Source organism: Protomyctophum parallelum (assembly GCF_964188405.1).
Source record: "Protomyctophum parallelum genome assembly, chromosome: 22".
Taxonomy (NCBI): Eukaryota; Metazoa; Chordata; class Actinopteri; order Myctophiformes; family Myctophidae; genus Protomyctophum; species Protomyctophum parallelum.
The window spans coordinates 10,144,895-10,166,112 of record NC_139714.1 but is presented as its reverse complement, the minus strand read 5'-3'; the positions used below and the strand labels follow the sequence as shown (position 1 = coordinate 10,166,112).

The 21,218-nt window shown below is 43.7% G+C and overlaps 1 protein-coding gene across 1 annotated transcript in view; it reads left to right on the top strand.

Moving 5' to 3' along the window:
• The window catches only part of tmem178bb (transmembrane protein 178Bb), a gene marked incomplete at both ends in the record, with an annotated part of 129,257 nt that overhangs the window by 64,104 nt on the left and 43,935 nt on the right, over nucleotides 1-21,218 (top strand). The window contains 1 exon segment of the mRNA XM_083757474.1: nucleotides 1,544-1,657. Within this exon segment, the coding sequence (XP_083613600.1) occupies nucleotides 1,544-1,657 (114 nt within the window).

Here is a 21,218-nt window from a genome sequence, read left to right as displayed (position 1 = left end):
GGGGCTCCTCACCGGTGGGGGCTCCTCACCGGTGGGGGCTCCTCACCGGTGGAGGCTCCTCACCGGTGGGGGCTCCTCACCGGTGGAGGCTCCTCACCGGTGGGGGCTCCTCACCGGTGGGGGCTCCTCACCGGTGGAGGCTCCTCACCGGTGGGGGCTCCTCACCGGTGGGGGCTCCTCACCGGTGGGGGCTCCTCACCGGTGGGGGCTCCTCACCGGTGGGGGCTCCTCACCGGTGGGGGCTCCTCACCGGTGGGGGCTCCTCACCGGTGGGGGCTCCTCACCGGTGGGGGCTCCTCACCGGTGGGGGCTCCTCACCGGTGGAGGCTCCTCACCGGTGGGGGCTCCTCACCGGTGGGGGCTCCTCACCGGTGGGGGCTCCTCACCGGTGGGGGCTCCTCACCGGTGGGGGCTCCTCACCGGTGGAGGCTCCTCACCTGTGGGGGCTCCTCACCGGTGGGGGCTCCTCACCGGTGGGGGCTCCTCACCGGTGGGGGCTCCTCACCGGTGGGGGCTCCTCACCGGTGGGGGCTCCTCACCGGCAGGTGAGCCAGCAGGGGTGCGACAGAAGTAGCAACACAGAAAAGTGCGGTGGAGGAATTAATTGGTGGAACGACAAAATTGGGAGACAGAAAGGGGGAAGGAAAAAAATAATTGGCCACTCCAATTTTTTGGAAAGGGAATTGCCCGCAGAGCAGAATACAATGCTATGTAATAGGACACAAGAGAACAGAATGGAATAGAATTATATAATAAAATAATACGAGCCAAACAGCTATTGAGGCTGCAGGTGTCACATGCGGCCAAGTTCATTCTCTCTCCAAAAAACAGCTAATAAAGTTTCTCCCTTCACTAGCTGAAGTGAGTATCGTAGCTCACACAGACTTTATTTTTTTCTGTCCCCGGGGGGACTTGGGCGCCTTTTCTTAGACTATCAGCGACACCCAGATCTTCGGCGTCAAGGAAAAGCATTCCATCTACTACAAGTCCCACACACTCCACCATGCAGCACCCGGTCACGCTGAGAAAGATCTTTAATTATACCATATTGAATGGTCTCCTTTGAATGATTAGCTAATAGCTTTTCGGGAGCACATCGCGCCTCTGACAAGCCATTATGTCAGAGATGTAAGTCATCGGAGAATGAATGTGGAATTTGCTCACACAGCGGCGACACAATGGGTTCCGCACAATGGGCCCGCTGGTTCACTGAAAAGGAGAGCCATTTGCCAATGTCTGCGTATTCAATTATAACGACTTGCCAGCATAACCTCCCGAAGTATAACGACGCCGACGTGAAACAATGTTATCCTGAGAAGATTGCAATTATTTCAGCTGGGAGGTGGCACACACTAGGCTCATCATCAGCCCTATAGCCTCGCGTTGTGATACTAATATAACCACTGCGCTGCTGCAGGGGGGAAATGTGCAGTGCAGTCAGATGGAGTCTGGCTGCACCAGGCTACATCAGCCCGACATGATGGATGTCCCGTTTGGCTTGACTTTTAAAATCATGTTTCTTCTGCGTTTCCGTCTCTTGCAGGTTCCATTGCGAGGTGCTCCTACATCAAGTACCACTACTCCTCGGCCACCATACCCAAAAACCTGTCCTACAACATCACCAAGACCATCCGCCAGGACGAGTGGCACTCCTTGCGTAAGTCCCCTATATGTACAGATGAAATTATCAAAACTCAATGATGCCTTTTGATAAAGTCAAGGAAAAAAAGTCACAGTGCAAGAATTGCTTACAAAAGCTTTTCTTTTTCACTGAGAACCGTGAGGGAAGAAAATCTATTCGTGTCTAGGGTTCTTCAAATGTTCTTCTCTGTCTGCTGATCATATTTTATTGACCGCCTCACCCGTTGAGCTTACAGCGGCCTGCTGCTTAGCGAAAGTTAATAAGATTTCACTGCAGGCTATGATTTGATTAGATGAGTTGGCTTATTGTTCACAGCTTCATTTTTCCGCACTAACCTTCAATTTTGGCTCAAGGCAAACAGAAGGAGATGACTAACACTATGAAAGTTTGTATTTGAATAGACTCGGCGTGTTGCTTTGTGCAACAGCTTCTCAGCAGGTGAAAAGGTGCATTTCTATTCTGCCCCAAAGCGCTTTACAATGTACATTACATTCACCCACACAACAGGACGACGGAAACCGTACAACGTTACGGGTTCAGTCAGTGTCTTGCTCAAGGACACTTTGGCACTAACCCAGGTGGAGCCGCCGGGGATTGAACCAGGAACCCTCTGTCGTTGATGAGGGAATATTTCACAGAATGTAACATGGGGCTGGCATTTCACTGCCATAACTCTATGGTGCAGTTTGCATGACACATTTAATCACTTTACCATAGTGTAGGGATGCATCTATTGAATATTTATTATATCACTGAATCATTGTGAAAATGGGAATCAATTTCTTTATCATTAGTCTGATTAACCAAGTGATGCGACGCCTGTAGATCAACAACAATTTTTTCATAATGGATTAAATTGATTAGTTAACTGTATAGCCTACACTGCCTGAAAAGAGGAGTTAACAGGCAATTATATAGGCACTAGATTTGCCCGTGAACCTCATATTTAGCAGGCATATACAGTCATATACGGTAATATACAGGTGTGACGGTACAATTCGGGAGTTTACTGGAGTTTGTTGGAAAGTTTAACGAGAGTATCCTGTAATATACGCATTCCGTATTCCAGGCTTTTTGCGCAGTGCTATACTGCTGGCAAATTCCACTTTTCAAGACTTCTTCACGAGCCGTCCCCATGCAGTACAAGGCTGAAGCTGCGTTGGGCCACGTGGCAATGTGCTCTGACCCAAAACTGTCACACTTTCTTCAGTCCACTGAGCCACGGTGGGAGCCCTGAAGCATCCGTCAGGTGATCACTGATGGGGACCTGAACAGCTCCTCTCTGCTCCAAAACATCAAAGCTGCCTGTCTGTTATCCATCTCTCTCGTGTCCCCTGCGTCTCTCTCTCAGTTTGGCCCCCGGGGGCCTCACTATAGCCTGACCCATGGCAGATGTTTGGAGCCGGGATCTTTTGCAACGTCGATCCCGATTTTGGAGAGTCCTAAACCATCGACTACCAATGTTTTGACCAATATTTTGTAAAAAAGTGAAATTAATTGCTAGTGCTCCAAGTAAAAATGTATGTAATATTAATACCCCAAACAGACTATTATGAAAAAGCTAAGCTAAGCTATTGCAGTCAGAAAAGTGGTTAGCCTCTACTTTTTCTTTAATCCAGTGTGTACGCCAATGCATCATAAAAACTGCATGTGTCTGCATTTAACGGTTTATGGAATTAAGTTCAGCATATTCGAGCAAATGCAGAGCTCCACAAGGAAACCACCGAGCCCCAATGAGCCCCCGCAGACAAGCCTTGTAATTTCCATCTAAGAACAAAAGACGTCACATTTATTGGAATTTGGACTAAAGAAGACAACTGCAGCTGTGTACTGTACAGTATATGAGTGCTTTGAAAAGGGTCCGTTCTCAGTGCGGGCCTCTGCTCGCCTTTGTTAAGCAAAAATATGCATATGAACGGGATCATGGCTCATAGTATAGGGCCCATGTTTAATCTTCAGTATGTTGGTTAAGCTCGAGAAAGCATAATAGCTCATATTTCCTGACAGGAAGGTCACCCCTTACCCCGGTCGGAAATGTTTAATGTCCTTATTACCCGGACCCTATCCTCCTGCCATCTCAGTCTGAGAGATAACCATACCATCTGCTTGACCGATGGCCTGTCATTCCATTCTGGGACGTGAAAACTAAAACCCCCCCAAAAAAGGAGGAAAGGTAATGGCAAGAGGGTAAATAAACAATGCCGGCCAACCTGCTAAGCGCACGTCTCCACTCACTGCCAAATCGATACGGGGGCAATGGCTCCCAGATTAAATCAAGGCACTTGAATGACCTGCTAATAAGAAATTACAAGCAGGCCATCCAACAGGGCGGGTCCGGAGGGACAGTGCACTTCTAATGAGCTCCGGGATGTGGGGCACCTTAACCCATTCTGACCTGAGATCAGATTCATACGAAGGTTTCCACTGGACACACACTGGTCTGATTAACCCATTCTGACCTGAGATCAGATTCTAAAAATGTCAGTCGTTCTTCGATTTTTCAAAAATAGCAGACCTACATAGCTTGTAGATCTGCTATTTTTCAATAGCTAAAGCATAACATGATGCTGACACCAAAATGGGTTCCCGTTCAGAATGGATTAATGCTGCTTTATAGATGGGGCCAAGACACCCTGCTTCAAACAGAGGTGGAAAACGTACTCACATGTTTAACTTAAGTAAAAAATATCAATACTGCAATGTAGAACTATAGCCTACTGGCCTTACAAGTAAAAGTCTGGAATTCAAAATGTACTTGAGTAAAAGTACAAAAGTATTGGCTTTAAAATGTACTTAAAGAAAGCCTATACCTAAAGAAAAAGCACTATTATACCGGAAGGACCCATTTAGAATGTCCTCATCTAGAAAAACATTTTTGAAAATAGCAGATCTTGTAGATCTCACTGTCTCATCTGTATGTTTTGTGATAATATATCTAAATCTACAAAGTAACTAGTAACTAAAGTTTTCAAATAATTGTAGTGGAGTAAAAGTACAATAATATCTAAATCTACAAAGTAATTAAAGTTTTCAAATAATTGTAGTGGAGTAAAAGTACAATAATTTCCTCTATATGTAATGGATGGCCACTTGGTCAGTGGGCAAGAATATATACCGCACCTTGCTTTTAATCTTCTGAAAAGTTCACTATTCGACGCACGCTGCCTTGTACGGATTAAGTTGAAATGACATCCCTTTTGCCTCGACTTTCGCGAACTGTGTGAAATTGAGCTCGGGGCGCAGAGCGCTGCTTGACAATTCCTCCCTATTTCCCCATTATGCAGGCTCGAGGAAACCGTGGAGTGACATCAGATGCCGTTTTTCAAAGACCCAGCGATGAACACGATACTCATTTGTTTCTGTCAATCACGACGAAATGCCCCAGCAAACAGCCACACATCGAGGAACAGAAAATTCCTTTTTCTATTACGGTGGAACATCAAAGAGACCCTCACGGGTAGTGAAACGTGCGCGTAATTTTTGTGCATTTTCAGCTTTGCCTTCCTTCCTTTTTTCCCCCCTTTCTTTTTTTCTAAGGCGGGAAGGATGAAGGGGAGGCAGCGGTTGTTGCTTTCTTATACCGTATAGCTTAGGGATTTTTCTAACATCAAAAGGAATTGTAAGTTGCGAGCCGCAAAAGCAGTTCATTGTACATGACACCGCGTAATCCACGGTAGCAGATGCAGTAAAGGGCGTATAGAGCAGTGGTAATTGTTCACAAGGGCAGGCCCGATGCACTAAACTCTGTCGCGTTAATGATGAAACCGCATGGCGGGTGTTTGTATGCAGAGGTGACGCTGATGTTTACTATGCAACCCTAGTTAACAGCGCTGTGGCTGTGTAGGATTTTGGGGTCCCAGAGATAAAAAATCATCTGTGGATATGTGGACTAAAATGCATACAGTATATGATTCCAGGGGGTTCTCAAATGATTAATGATGAATAATGAAACAGACATGCGGAAAACAAATTGACCGTTATGGCTCTGTATCTCCAAAAGTGTGCAAATGTTTGAAAAACCTCTGCATGTCCACCAAGCCCCTAGAGCCGGGGTTTCTTATCTTACGTATGATTCTTGAGGTCTAGTATTTTTATGTATTTGATGTATTACCATGTGCTGTTCTTGCTTATACTGCAAGAACAGCAGTAACGGACACTATACTTTAGTGTCCTAAAGGACACTATATATATACTGCGCATGCAGTAGGGCCTTGGCGACGACGTCATGAGCCATGCAAACATGGAAGAAGCAGTAGTAGCGTATGTGCTGGGTGAGCAATGGGTGTGGGATCTCTGGTGTCCACTCGAGATTTGGTACTTCATCTCATTGGTGTCCACGTACCGTATAGCAGCTTCTCCAGGTGATGTGTGTGACTCGGCTCTCTCTCTGTAGTGCCATGAGTTGTCAGCCTTTTGTGCAGAGAATCTTTCCCTCTCCGATGGTTCTGTATCATCAGGAGACGACAGGCAGGCAGGCAGGCAGGCAGGCAGGCAGGCAGGCAGGCAGGCAGGCAGGCAGGCAGGCAGACAGGCAGACAGGCAGACAGGCAGGCAGGAATGCAGGCAGGCAGGCAGGCAGGCAGGCAGGCAGGCAGGCAGGCAGGCAGACAGGCAGACAGGCAGGCAGGAATGCAGGCAGGCAGGCAGGCAGGCAGGCAGGCAGGCAGGCAGGCAGGCAGGCAGGCAGGCAGGCAGGCAGAGCTGGGGGGGGATGTATGGGCTGATGGAGCATGGAAGCAGAGGTGGAAGAAGTACTTAATTACTGTAAGTTACCGTATCGGTAACACTAGCTATGCAGTATGCATCCCAATGTTTATAACGCATTATTATGAACACACTTATAAGATATTATAATCTTCTCATAAACATGTATAATTATATTTCTAAGAGCTGATAAATAATCATACTTTATAAGCTTAATCAAAAAGCTCTCTTTTAAATAGACACTCATGCTTTCTAGGGTATATGATTTGGGGCCCTAAAGATGAATACAAAATCAATATCAACATCCTAATACTGTCCAATAATTAGATGGGGAGGGTGAAAATATGACTCCCCAGTCAAAAAACCCTTTGTGTTTGAAATAGACACTCGTGCTAACTCGTACTGGTGTGATTTGGGGCCCTAAGGATGAATACAAAATTAAAATCAACATCTTAATGCATATAATAATAATCCATATGTTGATCTGACCTCATCAAACCCTGTGCACTCAAGACACCATATATGGCCAGTACATAATTCATTCTATATGTTGATCTGAACAGCCGTTTAAAGGGATAGTTCTGATTTTTTTTACTTTAGCTATATGAAATACTTGCCATTAATATAGTGGTTGCAACTGTATTCATTGATTGCCCGAGTCCCGTGGTGGGAGTTCTGCTCTGGTTTAGGTGAAATATTAAGTATAGTTCCGGTCATTTTGTGGGGGGCATATGGGGGCCACGCATTAAAAGTAAATGAATCCACAAAACTAACGTCATTTGTATTGTTGACCTATTTCTAAAATATTGGTGCAACTTTCGTTATTTTTTTACCCCTCTATCACACAGAACTATGTTTTTTGTGTCCATATCACTACGCCCAAAAAATTGTTCCATGTGATAGAGGGGTCAAAGTTGAACGGAAGTTGCGCTAATATTTTAGAAATAGGTCAACAATACAAATTGTCAATTAATTTACTTTTACTGCGTGGCCCCAGTGCCCCCCACAAAATGACCGGAACTACTTAATATTGACCAAAACCTGCAGAACTCCCACTACGGGACTCGGGCAATCAATTAATACAGTTGCAACCACTATATTATTGGTATTTCATACAGCTTAAGTTAAAAAGAATCTGAACTATCACTTAAATGTCAGCGACAGTAGAGCTCCCCCCCCCCCCCTCCCCCCAGCAGTTGTGGGAAAAGTACTCAAATGTTTTACTTAAGTAACAATATCAATACTGCAATGTAGATCTGTTAAGTAGAAGTCCCTTATTGAAAAAGTACAAACGTATCAGCATACAAAATATACACTAAAAGTATTAGAATGTTCCATTTCAGCGGGGAAGAGGCTTTGGTAATTGTTACTGTATCGATTTTTAAATCATTGTTAAAATGTAGCTTTACACCCCCTGACTTATAGCTCTGACCAGGAGCAACATGATCAGAGCTCCAGACTGTATGACGGAAGCATTAGAAAATTGCTGGAGGCAACAGTCTGGCCACGCGAGACTATGGCGTGAGGATATACTGTACATAAGAAGCATCTCATCAAGTCCGTTGCTCTCCCCTTGTCCCCCATGGGGGACTATAGGTTGGTGGAGGGTGTGTAGACATTAGATGATTGACACAGGGGTGAAAAATGGGTTACAAAATCGTGGGATAAAAAATATATATATATATAAAAAAAAAGAAGCATCTCATCTGCAGCAAGGAATGTTTAGTAATGAGAATGTACCCCACAGAGCTAGTGTGCGTGCGTGCGTGCGTGCGAGTGGAAAGAGGCGGTGTTGCAGGATGATTCAGGTTCAGTGCATTCAACTCCCTCCCAGCGCCTCAGCAAATTATTGGCTAATGGAAACAGCCAAGTCTCATCGTTGGTTGGAGATGAATCAAATGTAACTTATTTTCATCTTTCAGGGGCATGGGCATAAAAAATAAACCACGCTTGATATTACGCCCCGTCGTAACGACGCTGCCGCGTGCCAAAAGATTGCCAATAATACGGCCAAAGTACAAACAAATCGGGCTTAAAAGTGGTTCCTGTGTTACGGCATATGACACTGAATCGAGGCCGTCACTTATTTCTGATGTGATTCATCTTTAAGTGACAATGTTTCCCCTCTTGCCTTATAAGTATTAATGTCTTCCGTTGCTCCTCTGCACCCCATTAGAGGAAGAACAGGCAGAGAGAGAGAGGAAGAGCGGGGGTGGCTAATAAGCACAGGGAGGGAGCTGGTTGAAGTCATTAGGTAAAGATGCCATTAGATTAGACGATTCGGATTGGAAGTTTTTGGTGGCGCTGCCGCCGCGTTCGGGATAAATGTAACCTATATGGAACATTACACCGCCGAATGGGGGCCCAGAGCTCGTTAATATCACGCGGCACGACCTTGTCCATCCGCGCTGTGCAAGGTCGATCTCCACGGAGGGAAACTTTGCATTTGCAGGCGATGTTATGTTCCAGATATGAGTGAGAAAAAGGTTAACAGTTGCAATTATTCATGTGGTGTGTATGGCGTGAAGCTGCATAGTGCTCCCAATGCACCCCCCGGTCGGGGAGGGTTCTTCCCTTCTTGTTTTATCGCTGTTCCTTTGTTTCATTCAATCAAATGCTCAGTGTTAATTTAACCAGTGTTGGCAAAATATTACTTTAACACTAATATACTACTTATTACTTATTACTTTAAAAAAAAGGAATAAAGTTACACTACTACTATTACTCCCTGAGAAAAGTAACTAGTTACTTATTACTTTACTTATTACTTTTTTCTCTCGCCCCCAGTAATTTTGTCCCCAAAAGTCTTACTTCGCATTTTCAACATTAGCAGGCCCCCCTCCCCTATTCTGCAGTGTTTATTTAACTCTAAAAAGTCTACTGTATAGTGTACACATGATGATGGATCCATTTGTACACAGATTAGAAGTAGATTTTTTCGACGTGGAATATAGCTTCTTCCCTATGCACAACTTGCAGTGGACAATAATGTTCATCTCGTCTTGATCGCGGACATACTCAAAATGATGCGAATACTTCCAAATATTGAATGTTATAACGCTTTGTTGTGCCGGTGTCTCTGTCTCCTCCACCTCCTCCATGCTTAGTTTGTTCCATTATAAATAAACACTCAAACCCACAGTTCCACCAAGGCTCGTGAAAATAGTAATAATATTACTTTTGGAAAAAAGTTAATGTAATATTATTACTTAAAATGTGAAAGTAACTAGTTAATTTACATATTACTGGAAAAAAGTAATAATATTACTGAAAGTAGTATATTACTTAAGTTACTTGCCAACACTGAATTTAACTGATATTTGTTTTGGAGAAAAAAGTTTGTGTTAAAAAGTTAAAGGTATATTCAGTGATTTCACTTAATTCAAATATCACTTATTTTTTTTGTTTTGTTGTGATAATCCTCCCTACTATAGAGTGCTGGCTATATAAGGAGTTCCTCCCTGTCCCCAGTTAACCCCTGGGGGTCAAAAAACCTTAGGTTTCGTTTTTGACTCTCTATCCTGATTGGACGAAAGGCTGGGTCCCACAGCCAAAAACGAAACCTACGGTTTTTTGAGTGAAATCACTGAATATACCTTTAATGCTCGATATCAGTTCTATAGAGTTGGTTCACCAATAGTGGTCTCCCTGTCTCTCCAACTCTTCAGTAAACAGAAAAGTAAACACATTCGATCGAATCCCTCAAAAGGTCATCAACCTCAGTTCTCCATTTCCAATTGTATCTACTGAAATGTGTTTCATCACTGGTAATTGCACTTGTTTTATGCAGAATCTATCTCCCGATTGGATAAATCCCAGCCTGAAAATGATTTTTCTGTTCACTAAAGAGCTGGATCTGACACTTATTTGAATCAAACAAAATAACAAAAATCTAATCTAACCAAATGGACCTGTGAAGGTCCACTGAGGATGTTATTGTGTTCAACCAGTGTAATTGAATATCGAGGGGTTTGGTGCAGGACGGTATTATCCTGTTATTCAATATGATGATCATCACAATGAATGCAGGCATGGAAAATGTTGTAATTGATTTTGTTCTGTGTGTTTTCCAAAGTCAACCAGAACTTTTTAATTAGAGTTGATATAGTTTTCAGTAAATAAGGACATTGCATTGTTGTCGGCAGGTTGTTGGATTGTGAAACAACGAGACAATCGGAATCATACAGTAATACTTGTCCAGTATTGTCGCTGTCGGGTAGAAACCTTGCATCTCCATATTTCAGCTTTATATGGTTTTATGTTGTATATATATATATATATACCTACGTATATATACTATGGGATTGCAAATATATTCACAGTGCAAAGCAGGTGAAAGGACGATTTTCAAACCGCCATAAGTCGGATTCTTTGGATCGCTGCATGTCCTTGATTTTCTGCCATCCACATTTCGGATTTAATTTGTGCCTTTGTACCGCGACGCTCCCGCCATGTAAACGTTTTGACGAGAGGTAAAGAGTGTGTGCCAGTGTTCCAATGAATGATACCAGAGTGTGTGTGCTGGCCCCTGGAACTGGGGTTCATGCTAACAGCTAGCGGTTATAGATAGAGTTAATTGGCATAGCGGGAGGAAATTGGGGAGAAAAAGGGGGTAAAACCATTTTTGGCTAAAAGAAAATAGAACGAAGAAAGAAATTATGGTTATGGCCACACAAGAGTTCCACCCGACAAGCCATGATATCCACTGGTGAAAGAATGACTTCACCAATTTGCAACCTTATCTTCATTAACTGGTCTTCACTAATGCTCTATTTAAGATGTAGTCATTTCCGTCTCATTGGTGTGCTTTGGGGCAGTTCAGAATCCTGCCTACGGATGACATCATGGATGTGGATTCCAAGCTAATAGAAACTTCAGCCTTTATCTTGGAAAGATAGCAGGCTGAAATAGAAGTAAATGTTAAACTAAAACTAAAAATCACACCCGTGTGAAGTGAGGGGCTCTCTTATCACCGTACATCATCATGACGTAACATGTCTGTGTTCTTTATCCAAGTAAACACGACATCCAGTTGAAGTGCAAAACGGTATCAGGATAGGAACTAATAACAGTTTGGTAGTTGACAGAATGTTAAGCAACTCATTCCAAGGAGAAGAGACATGACACAGATCAGTGCAATGCATTAGAGACGACCAATTATGAAGTGGTTCAATATGTGCCACCAAAATGTAGTGTAACCACATACATACTATAATATAGTATATAGCAGGACAACTTACAAGTGCAAAAGAAACGCAGGTGCGCTGTTCCTCTGGAAGCGGCCCTTATAGTTAGATAGGCAGTGGGTGCTCCGCTATAAATACAACTTGACCCATTCTGACCTGAGTTCAGATTCATACGAGGTTTCCACTGCACACACGCTGGTCTGATTAACCCATTCTGACCCGAGATCAGATTCAAAAAATGTCAGTCGTTCTTCGATTTTTCAAAAAATAGCAGACCTACAAGCTCGTATCGCGCCACTCGGTGGCGCGATATGAGCTTGTAGATCTGCTATTTTTCAATAGCTAAAGCATAACATGATGCCGACACCAAAATGGGTGCCCGGTCAGAATGGGTTAAATTAAATACCACCCCAAGTGGAAAACGCGGCTCTTCAAATAAACGATGCGAGACTGGCTCAGATGCAATTTCTCATTTGTTGAGAACGCGTGCGCATTTTAGCCTTCCTCAGAGCGGATTAAAAAGTGATAATGGTGGTCCCTCTTTTACAACATACACATAATCACCTTCACCTGTGCGGGGTAGGTGGGAGGTCCTTGCTTGACAATCAGTTACTAGGTTACACAATGTCACAGTCACAGTCGGATTAGCAATTCAAAATTATAGTTTACACGATACATAAAGTGCCTCAAGGTTTATCTTAACCATATCCCTATTCTGGCCTTGGGGCATGCATTCAGTGAAAGTAATCGATGTACTCACTGTTGTGATGAGGTCAGCACATTTAACCCATTCTGACCTGAGATCAGATTCATATACGAGGTTTCCACTGGACACACACTGGTCTGATGAAACATTCTGACCTGAGATCAGATTCTAGAAATGTCAGTCAGTCGATTTTTCAAAAATGGCAGACCTACAAGCTCGTATCGCGCCACTCGGTGGCGCGATATGAGCTTGTAGATCTGCTATTTTTAAATAGCTAAAGCATAACATGATGCTATAACACCTAAATGGGTGCCCGTTCAGAATGGGTTAAGCAAGCGGCTATGGCCGTTTTTTACCCCCTAGTTTAGTTTGACAGGTCACATGCTATACTTAAAGCATGATGAAATGTTGAAGTTTTTGCCTTATACAGGATGTGGTCACATATTATGCTAATTACTCAAATTGCTCAACGTGCAACTTTTAGCAACCAAGCTTAATCTCATCTTCTAAGCCTATAGATTTGAATCCTAAAAGTTTATACTTTTTCTAGGTCTAACATATGGGACTTATGGGGGCTTCCAGTATAGACACCTTGGATCAACTAATTATTTAATGTAACCACCCCGTATGGTTGAGCAGAGCCCCCCAGGGCTTTGTACTAGTGTCTGTTCTGTTTTCTGTTATTGTGGGGACAGCGTGTCTCTTCCTTTAAACGGGGCCCAATTAGTGTAGTCTTTCTCCGTGTAAAAAATGTGACGATGTCACCGTCTTTCCTTTTATCTCTTTTTTTTAGTTGGAGTCAGACACTGAAGGAAGCAACACAGTTTTTCCACAGTGCACATCTTTTTTTAAGGTTTTCTAAGTAAAAATCTTTTGTCTCGTCGTCGTTCGGGGTTAGGTTAACGGATGCTGCTTTGTGTTTTTGTGAGGTCTATTCCACCAGTGTGGTACATTTTAAAAGAAGAATTAGGTGGAAGTCGGATACAGCAGCGAGCAGAAGTAACACGCAGCAATGTGTGAGGGGATGAATCCAATTGTCATCACGACATTGGGAAGAAATGTACTCAGGTTACATGTCACATGACTGTGAAGTAATTTTCCACACAGTGTATCCCAGTGCTGTGTTGTACTAGCCTGGATCCAACCCAAAGGATTATCAGACTGAGCATACAGTCTGATAATCAGGCTAGTGTTGTACAGTATAGGCTTGTCATTTATGTCGACAGGGAGTTGCAGGAAGTTTCAGCTTGTTCCAGCCGCCGTTGTGACACAGAGTTAACCCATTCTGACCTGAGATCAGATTCATACAAGGTTTCCGCCGGACACACACTGGTCTGATTAACCCATTCTGACCTGAGATCAGATTCTAAAAAATGTCAGTCGTTCTTCGATTTTTCAAAAAATAGCAGACCTACAAGCTCGTATCGCGCCACTCGGTGGCGCGCTACGAGCTTGTAGATCTGCTATTTTTCAATAGCTAAAGCACGACATGATGCCAACACCAAAATGTTCCCGTTCAGAATGGGTTAAGGTATTATGCTAAATAGATGGCTTATATGATGATATTAATTAGCGGAGAAATCAGCGCGTTTCCATTTTTAGACGTGCATCGTGGTGCCGGAGCTGTTGATTGACAGCGCAGGCGGCACACACATAAACACACACACAAACTGGAGCGCCTATGAAAGCGTTGCTGCGGATTAAATCCCTCTGGTTTGTGAATGATTGATGGGAAGTACAATTAAGCATAATTAACCGAGGAGGAACGCATGCAGCAACAACACACACAGTGGCTGGCAGTCTTGCATCGATGCACCCCATCTCTCTCACACACACACACACACACACACACACACACACACACACACACACACACACACACACACACACACACACACACACACACACACAAACACAAGTATACAAGCTTGTGAGCTTGTTGTATATCTACTCTTTTTTAATAGCATAAAATGAAAAATATCAAACATTTTCAAGAATAGTGAATATAGCAGCGACGTGTATAAGTCATGAGCTTGTAAAAGAAACCTGAATACTCCAAAACTTGACTTACTATATATATACTATATATATTGTAGGTAAGGCCTACAGTACTGCAAGCAAATGTACTTAGATACTGTCAACCACTGGCCATACTGTCATTGGCTCTAATCCTCTAGCCCATTCTGAACGGGCACCCATTTTGGTGTCGGCATCACGTTACAAGCTAAAAATGTCAGTCGTTCTTCGATTTTTCAAAAATAGCAGACCTACAAGCTCGTCATCACGTTACAAGCTCATATCGCGCCACCGAGTGGCGCGATACGAGCTTGTAGGTCTGCTATTTTTTTTTTTATCGAAGAGCGACTGACATTTTTAGAATCTGATCTCAGGTCAGAATGGGTTCATCAGACCAGTGTGTGTCCGGCGGAAAACCTCGTATGAATCTGATCTCAGGTCAGAATGGGCTAGCAGGCTAAGAAGCAGGCCAGATAAATGGATGGGGAGACAGAGAGAAAGTGTACAATACAAAGTGTACAATACAAAGCCTGCTGCTTTGATCAGCTGGCCTGCACTCGCAATACACTGCACCTTGCATGATAGGAGGCACTGTGTGCGCGCGTGTGCGTGCGTGCGTGCGTGTGTGTGCCATAATCTCCCTCTTTCAGATACAGGCCCTCTGTGAGAAGGTCATGGTGGGTCACGCAAACAAACATTGATTTTCTTTGAGATCGCCATGTATCATTTGCATGTACAATACTGTAGTGTACTGTATACACGACACCCTCTCGATGCTTTCGAGATTTTGCAAGTTGGACCCTGGCTGATCCAGGGAAGGTTGAGAGAACCACACAGCAGTAAAGTGATTGGCAGCTCCAGTCCTAAATCATCAAAGACCAGTCAGTCCACTGTTCCATCGATTCCTCCTCTCTCTTAATGAGCAGATTAAGTCCCGGCTTATCACTGACAGAGCCGCTCTTTAACACTGGAATTGCCTAATTGGACCTAGCCTCGCCCCCTTAACCCATTTAGGACTGAGAACAGATTCTATACAAATGTCTCACTCCTAGCATACATGTAACCACTGAAACCCCACAAGGCATTGCTGTATATAATGTATGTGCTATATGTAGTAAACATGTCTGGTTGAGTACGATTGAGCACGTTGAGGCTCATTTAGAAAATGAAGCGACTGCTCCGTCAAAATCAGCCTGGGACATCTTCTACAATCTATACACAGTAAGATGTTCATCCATTTTGCATCTCTGAGACGGTACAAATGTAACATTTGTGCATGTTCAGAGCTAAATCAAAGGTCATTTAACCCATTCTGACCGGGCACCCATTTTGGTGTTGGCATCATGTTATGCTTTATCTATTGAAAAATAGCAGATCTACAAGCTCATATCGCGCCACCGAGTGGCGCGATACGAGCTTGTAGGTCTGCTATTTTTGAAAAATCGAAGAACGACTGACATTTTTAGAATCTGATCTCGGGTCAGAATGGGTTCATCAGACCAGTGTGTGTCCAGTGGAAAACCTCGTGTGAATCTGATCTCAGGTCAGAATGGGTTAAAAAGAGCATTCAGTGACAAGATGTGCACATGCACGCACTACAGTGCGGGGGCAACAGGCACGCACACCAAGGCCCGCCCCCGCTCGATCATGATTGGCGGAAGGCCCCTCTCTATCCTGATTGGATGACGGCTGGGCCACCTAGCCAGAAACGAAACCTACGTGGTTTTTTTTTTTACCCCAGGGGTTAACTGGGGACAGGGAGAGGAACTCCTTATATGGTGGCATTTGAATTAAGTGAAATCACTGAATATACCTTTAAGTGTTTCTTTGCTTTGTTTATTAAATGTTAAATACCTCTATATTCTCCCCCCTGATTGGATGAAATTTGTGACCCATCTGAGACCCCTGCTATGGAACAAACAGAATATATATACAGTATACTGTATACACATATATATATATATATATATCTCTCTTGCAGCAGCTTTAACACTGAGGATGTTATTGTGTATACCGGTATGTCGGCATGTCATCCCTCATCCCTCCATTGCCCCGGTTAAGTAAGGCTGGGCCCATGCCCCCTATAGACCCCCCGAGGTGTGTGTAGTGAGTGACGTACTGTATGCCACCCACGCCCACCCCCCCCTGAGGTGACTGCCCGCTGCGCTCGTCTTTACCGACGAGATGAAATTATAACGATATGGAAGGGGGGGGGTGGATCCTTGGCGGCGGTTATGAGCAAAACGAGGTCACGCTACAACTCTCCCGGAGGTCCGTATAATAATGTATAGTGGAGTAAAAGTACAATATTTGCCTCCGAGATGTAGTGGAGTAGAATTGTAGTAGTAGTATTGGAAATTGGAAACACACGAGGTACAAATACCTCAATATTGTACTTAAGTACAGTCAGTTCTTAAGTAAATGTACTTTACACAACTGTAGGGGACCGCATAGTGATCCCTGACTGTCACATTCTGAGTTTTTTCCTGAATTATGACAAGCTTGAGTTTCGGTTTCAGGAAATCACAATCGTTAAAGGAGTATAGGTCCATCCCCCAAGAAGTACTTATATATATTAACACAGCCCATGAAGCCTCAAATCTAAATATATTTTTGTCGCATTCATGAGCCAATAATTCGATGACCGGGGTGATCTGTTATTTAGTCCGATAGTCGTTTTCCACCCTCTAGTTCTTTCTGAGATGACGCCTCTGACCGAAGGTGACATATAGTGTCAGAAAGCACAGAGGTTGTCCACTACAACCTATACCAATACCTACAGTATCCTCCCAAACTCCTTCTTACAGTATACAGTACACACGCCCCTCAGCTTTCCTTCCCGCTTCATTTAATAGCACTCCAGCAGAGGAGCGCTTAATGACCGTCAGCTTTAATAGTCCTGTCTGGGATTAATGCGAAAGAAAAATAAATGGAGAGAGGGGAGAAAAAAAAGAAAAGGAAATGACAGTTTTGAGAATTTGCTGAAAACTCCTCAAGTGTGCTTCTCCTCTCTCGTAGGGGGGGGGGGTGAATCAAGTTTCATTATGTGATAATGGAATACTTAATGGAATACATCCGATGTTTTCTTTTTTCCACCAGACCGGGGGGTGGGGTAAGGGCGGCTATGTGAAAAGAATAGTGGTGCTCAAAGTGAGGTTCCCAAAATATCTTGTACAGGCCTACTAAACTGTGTGACAACTGACAAATGGCAACGATAGCCAATCTTGCTTTAACCCATTCTGACCTGAGATCAGATTCTCTATGACAAACATTCTATGTTTATATATCTCCTCATCTTGTCTTGAGAGTACAAGAAAGACGCATATAGTGTTGAGGAAAACGGAGCCAAGTCTGGCACTTCTCTACTATTTGTCGCAGGTTAAAATGCATTTCGACTGTACATGCACGTACCCACGCATAATAATAATAATAATAAAACTTTATTTGTATAGCACCTTTCATGACATGAAATGCAGCTCAAAGTGCTTTACAGAACAATGGAGAGTAAAAGAAAAGCAAGGCAACGACAAAAAACAAGCAGTAATGCAATACAGTGAGGACATGAATAAAAAAAAAAAAAAAAAAAAACGTATTTAGGCAGGCAGTCATGTAGGTAGGAAGGTGCGAGACCATTGAGAGCTTTATAGACAAGTAAAATAATTTTAAAATCAATCCTAAAAACAACCGGAAGCCAGTGCAGTGATGCCAAAACTGGAGTAATATGTTCTCTCATCTTAGTTCTAGTTAAAACTCTGGCTGCTGCATTTTGGAGTGAGGTTTCCACACAACAGCAACAAAATGCCTCTCATTTCATTAACATTCCAAACAGCAATCCTGTCCTCTGACACTAATCTCATCCCCCCCCCACCCAGCGCTCACCCCCACCGGCAGCCAGTTCTTTCTTTGCTCGGCACATATGCATTATATAAGTAAATGATATGAGAGATATATATATGCCAGGGAGTTATTGGAATGCAATTCAGGCAAATAAATGATACATTAAGATTAATGCCGTGCCTTCAACATAGTGAAACTTGGTTGAATAAGTATACCCACGCAGAGGTTGGTTGCCGATCTACAAGCTCACATTGTGAGTTTTGCGACTAGATTGGCAATCTTCGAATAGGCAAAACATGTAAGTGTTTCAACTGTATAATGTTACTGTGGACCCCCCTATCTCCTCTAGTCACACCCTCATTTTTATTTGTTGACGACTGCATTTGTTTTCGTAAGGGTATGGACGAACATTTTTCATCGTCAACAAAACCAACAGTGCTACAGCGTTTCCATGATAAGGAAGTCTCAGTCAGACCAACTTTAGCACGCTGCTCTTTTCTCACATCGACTAAGCTAACAAAGGGAGAACTCGTTCTGAGAGAGGGGTGGGGGGGCGGCATCACAGAGAAGGTAGCGGCTTTTTTACAGAACAAATCCTTCTACCAAAAGAATCTCTGCCAGATTGGATACTATGAGTCATACTGTGTGTGTGTGTGTGTGTGTGTGTGTGTGTGTGTGTGTGTGTGTGTGTGTGTGTGTGTGTGTGTGTGTGTGTGTGTGTGTGTGTGTGAGCACAAGGGATGTGGCACAATTCCTCCACCATCCATTTTGAACGGAAGCTCTGAGAATTACAGGGATGCGAGCGCTATTTTCAGCAGCTGAGCTCACCCTCGCGCGCATGCGGGGGGGGAGGGGGGGGGATTAGATACTCTGACAAATATAGACCCTGCAAAGGCTGGATTAACACAACCATTATATAAGATATCACAAGGATGCCTTGAAATTACATTTTTGATGGGCTATTATGATTCATAATCAAAAAATAATTAATCAACACCACGATAATATAGTAACTCTGTGCAGCTAGCCGCTCCCGGGCATGCTGGAAAATGTGACTTTATCTCAGAAAGTATGTGAACCCGTCAAAGCAGTGGTTCTCAACGTGAGGTCTGGGGACCCACAGGGGTCCTCCCTGCATGTAGTGGTTACAGTTTAACCCCTGAAACCCTCTAGACTTCATCCAACTGGACCGGAGTTGGCTCTTTACTTGGACTGCTTTTTGCTTTAGAGTCGAAACCAAACGTCTTTGCCGAAAATAGCCGATCTACAAGCTCACTTTGCAATGCGTTGTTAAGTCCATGTGCCAGTGCCGGTTTGTATCAACACACGGACAACCAAATTGCACGAGTTGAAATGTAAACCCCCCCCCCCCCCCCCACCCCCATCTCTCATTAAAAACTGCAACCTCCTCATTAAGGGGTTCAAACCAGGGGGGCAGTCAGCCAGATATTTCGTGAAGCCTCATTTGAAATCGGTAGTTCATATAATGGCCTGTTGTGGCGCTGGACTGGACCCAAAAAGCCCCATAGCTCCATAGAGGCCCATGTATTTTGGCCCAACTTCACCTAGACTGTATTACCTTAATAAACATGGTCATGAATACTTTCTTCTTCCAGTCACTAGTTTAAAGTCTCATTTCTAATGTCATAATATTCTTTTTGGAAAATTATGGTCCCATTAATTAAAAAAATGACCATAAAGTCGCGTATGTTCTGAGGGGCGTGGCTACCGTTACAGTCTATGATCGGGATTCCCCTCCCACTCAAGAGTCTTCTCCTCCCACTCGAGTCAAAATAAAAACCAACAGAGAAGAAGGGAGGAAGTCCCGCCTCGTTGTCTGGGCAGCCAATGACCAGCTGGTCCAAAACGGAGCCAGCCAATGGCCAGCTGGTACCAAACGGATCTAGAAAGATGGCGACTTACATCAGGAATTAGCATATTATTAATGGCTTCATTTTACGTTCATGTTAGACCCGGGGAACGCTTTGTCCATATTTTTTACAGTCTATGGTTCAAACGTGGGTAGTACATTTCAATGACTAAAAAAAATTGTGTACTATTTACAGTATCTTGGGCTCAAGGACATTCTTTAGTGTAAGTACAGTGTACAGTGTAGTGTTTTTCTTTTATGTGCAGAAATTCAAGTGCAAGCATATGCACAAATAAACGGTTTAAATATTAATGGCAGAAGTTACAGCTATTATTTATAGACTGTTCAATTAAAAGAATATAGTCTCAGCGTTAGTGCCGATTATAGCAGAACGTTTGCACGGGCGGTCCATAAACACCAGCGTTGTCGTGTTGCCAACGCGTCAAGCGTCTCCTTCATAAATTGTAATTCTGATGCAATGAGCACATAATCCATAGCAGTCTGCCCGACGGGCCGCAGCAAAAAGGTGGAGTATTGACTTGCGCTTGGCACAGAATGTGATTGTATAAAAGACTGGATCGGCCGCGTGTTTACAGCTTTAGCGTCGATGCCTGCTCATGCTTCAGACGCAATGCACAACTGCCGGCTATTGTGGACTCTATTGAGGACACCCCCTGCCAGTTATAACGGTCTGCCAGGTTGTGATTGCGCCGGGGGCCAGCTTTTATTACACAGCATATGGGTTGGCTATCGTTTTGGGTTTCGTCCGTTACCGGTGATAAAACGACGATTAAAACAGGATAAGCCGACGGTAGCCTATGCTGCGGTCGGCAGTGTTATTGTTTAGTAGTGCACACGGTCGTGTGATGCTCTGGCTGTAATGTCCGCTTTGGAGCAAATTGACAGCTCAAGTGGCAACAAAATGAAACACCAAAATCTCTGTTGATATTCATACGGGCACAGAGTTTCGATACTCAACCCTAATGTAGCAAAAACACTCACAAATAGTGGTGCGACTTTATTACCGTCACTGGCAATTTAGATGTGCAGGATTGCCCCTTTTTTTTAATCCCACAATTTTTTGCAACCCATTGTTTTCACCCAGTGTCAATTGTCTAATCCTGGGCGATATACACCCCCTCTGCCAATCTGGGGAGACAGATTGTGCATTACATTCACCCATTCACAGTACACCAATGGCAGAGGAAACCATGCAAGGCACTATAACCTGCACACCGGGAGCAATTACGGGTTCAG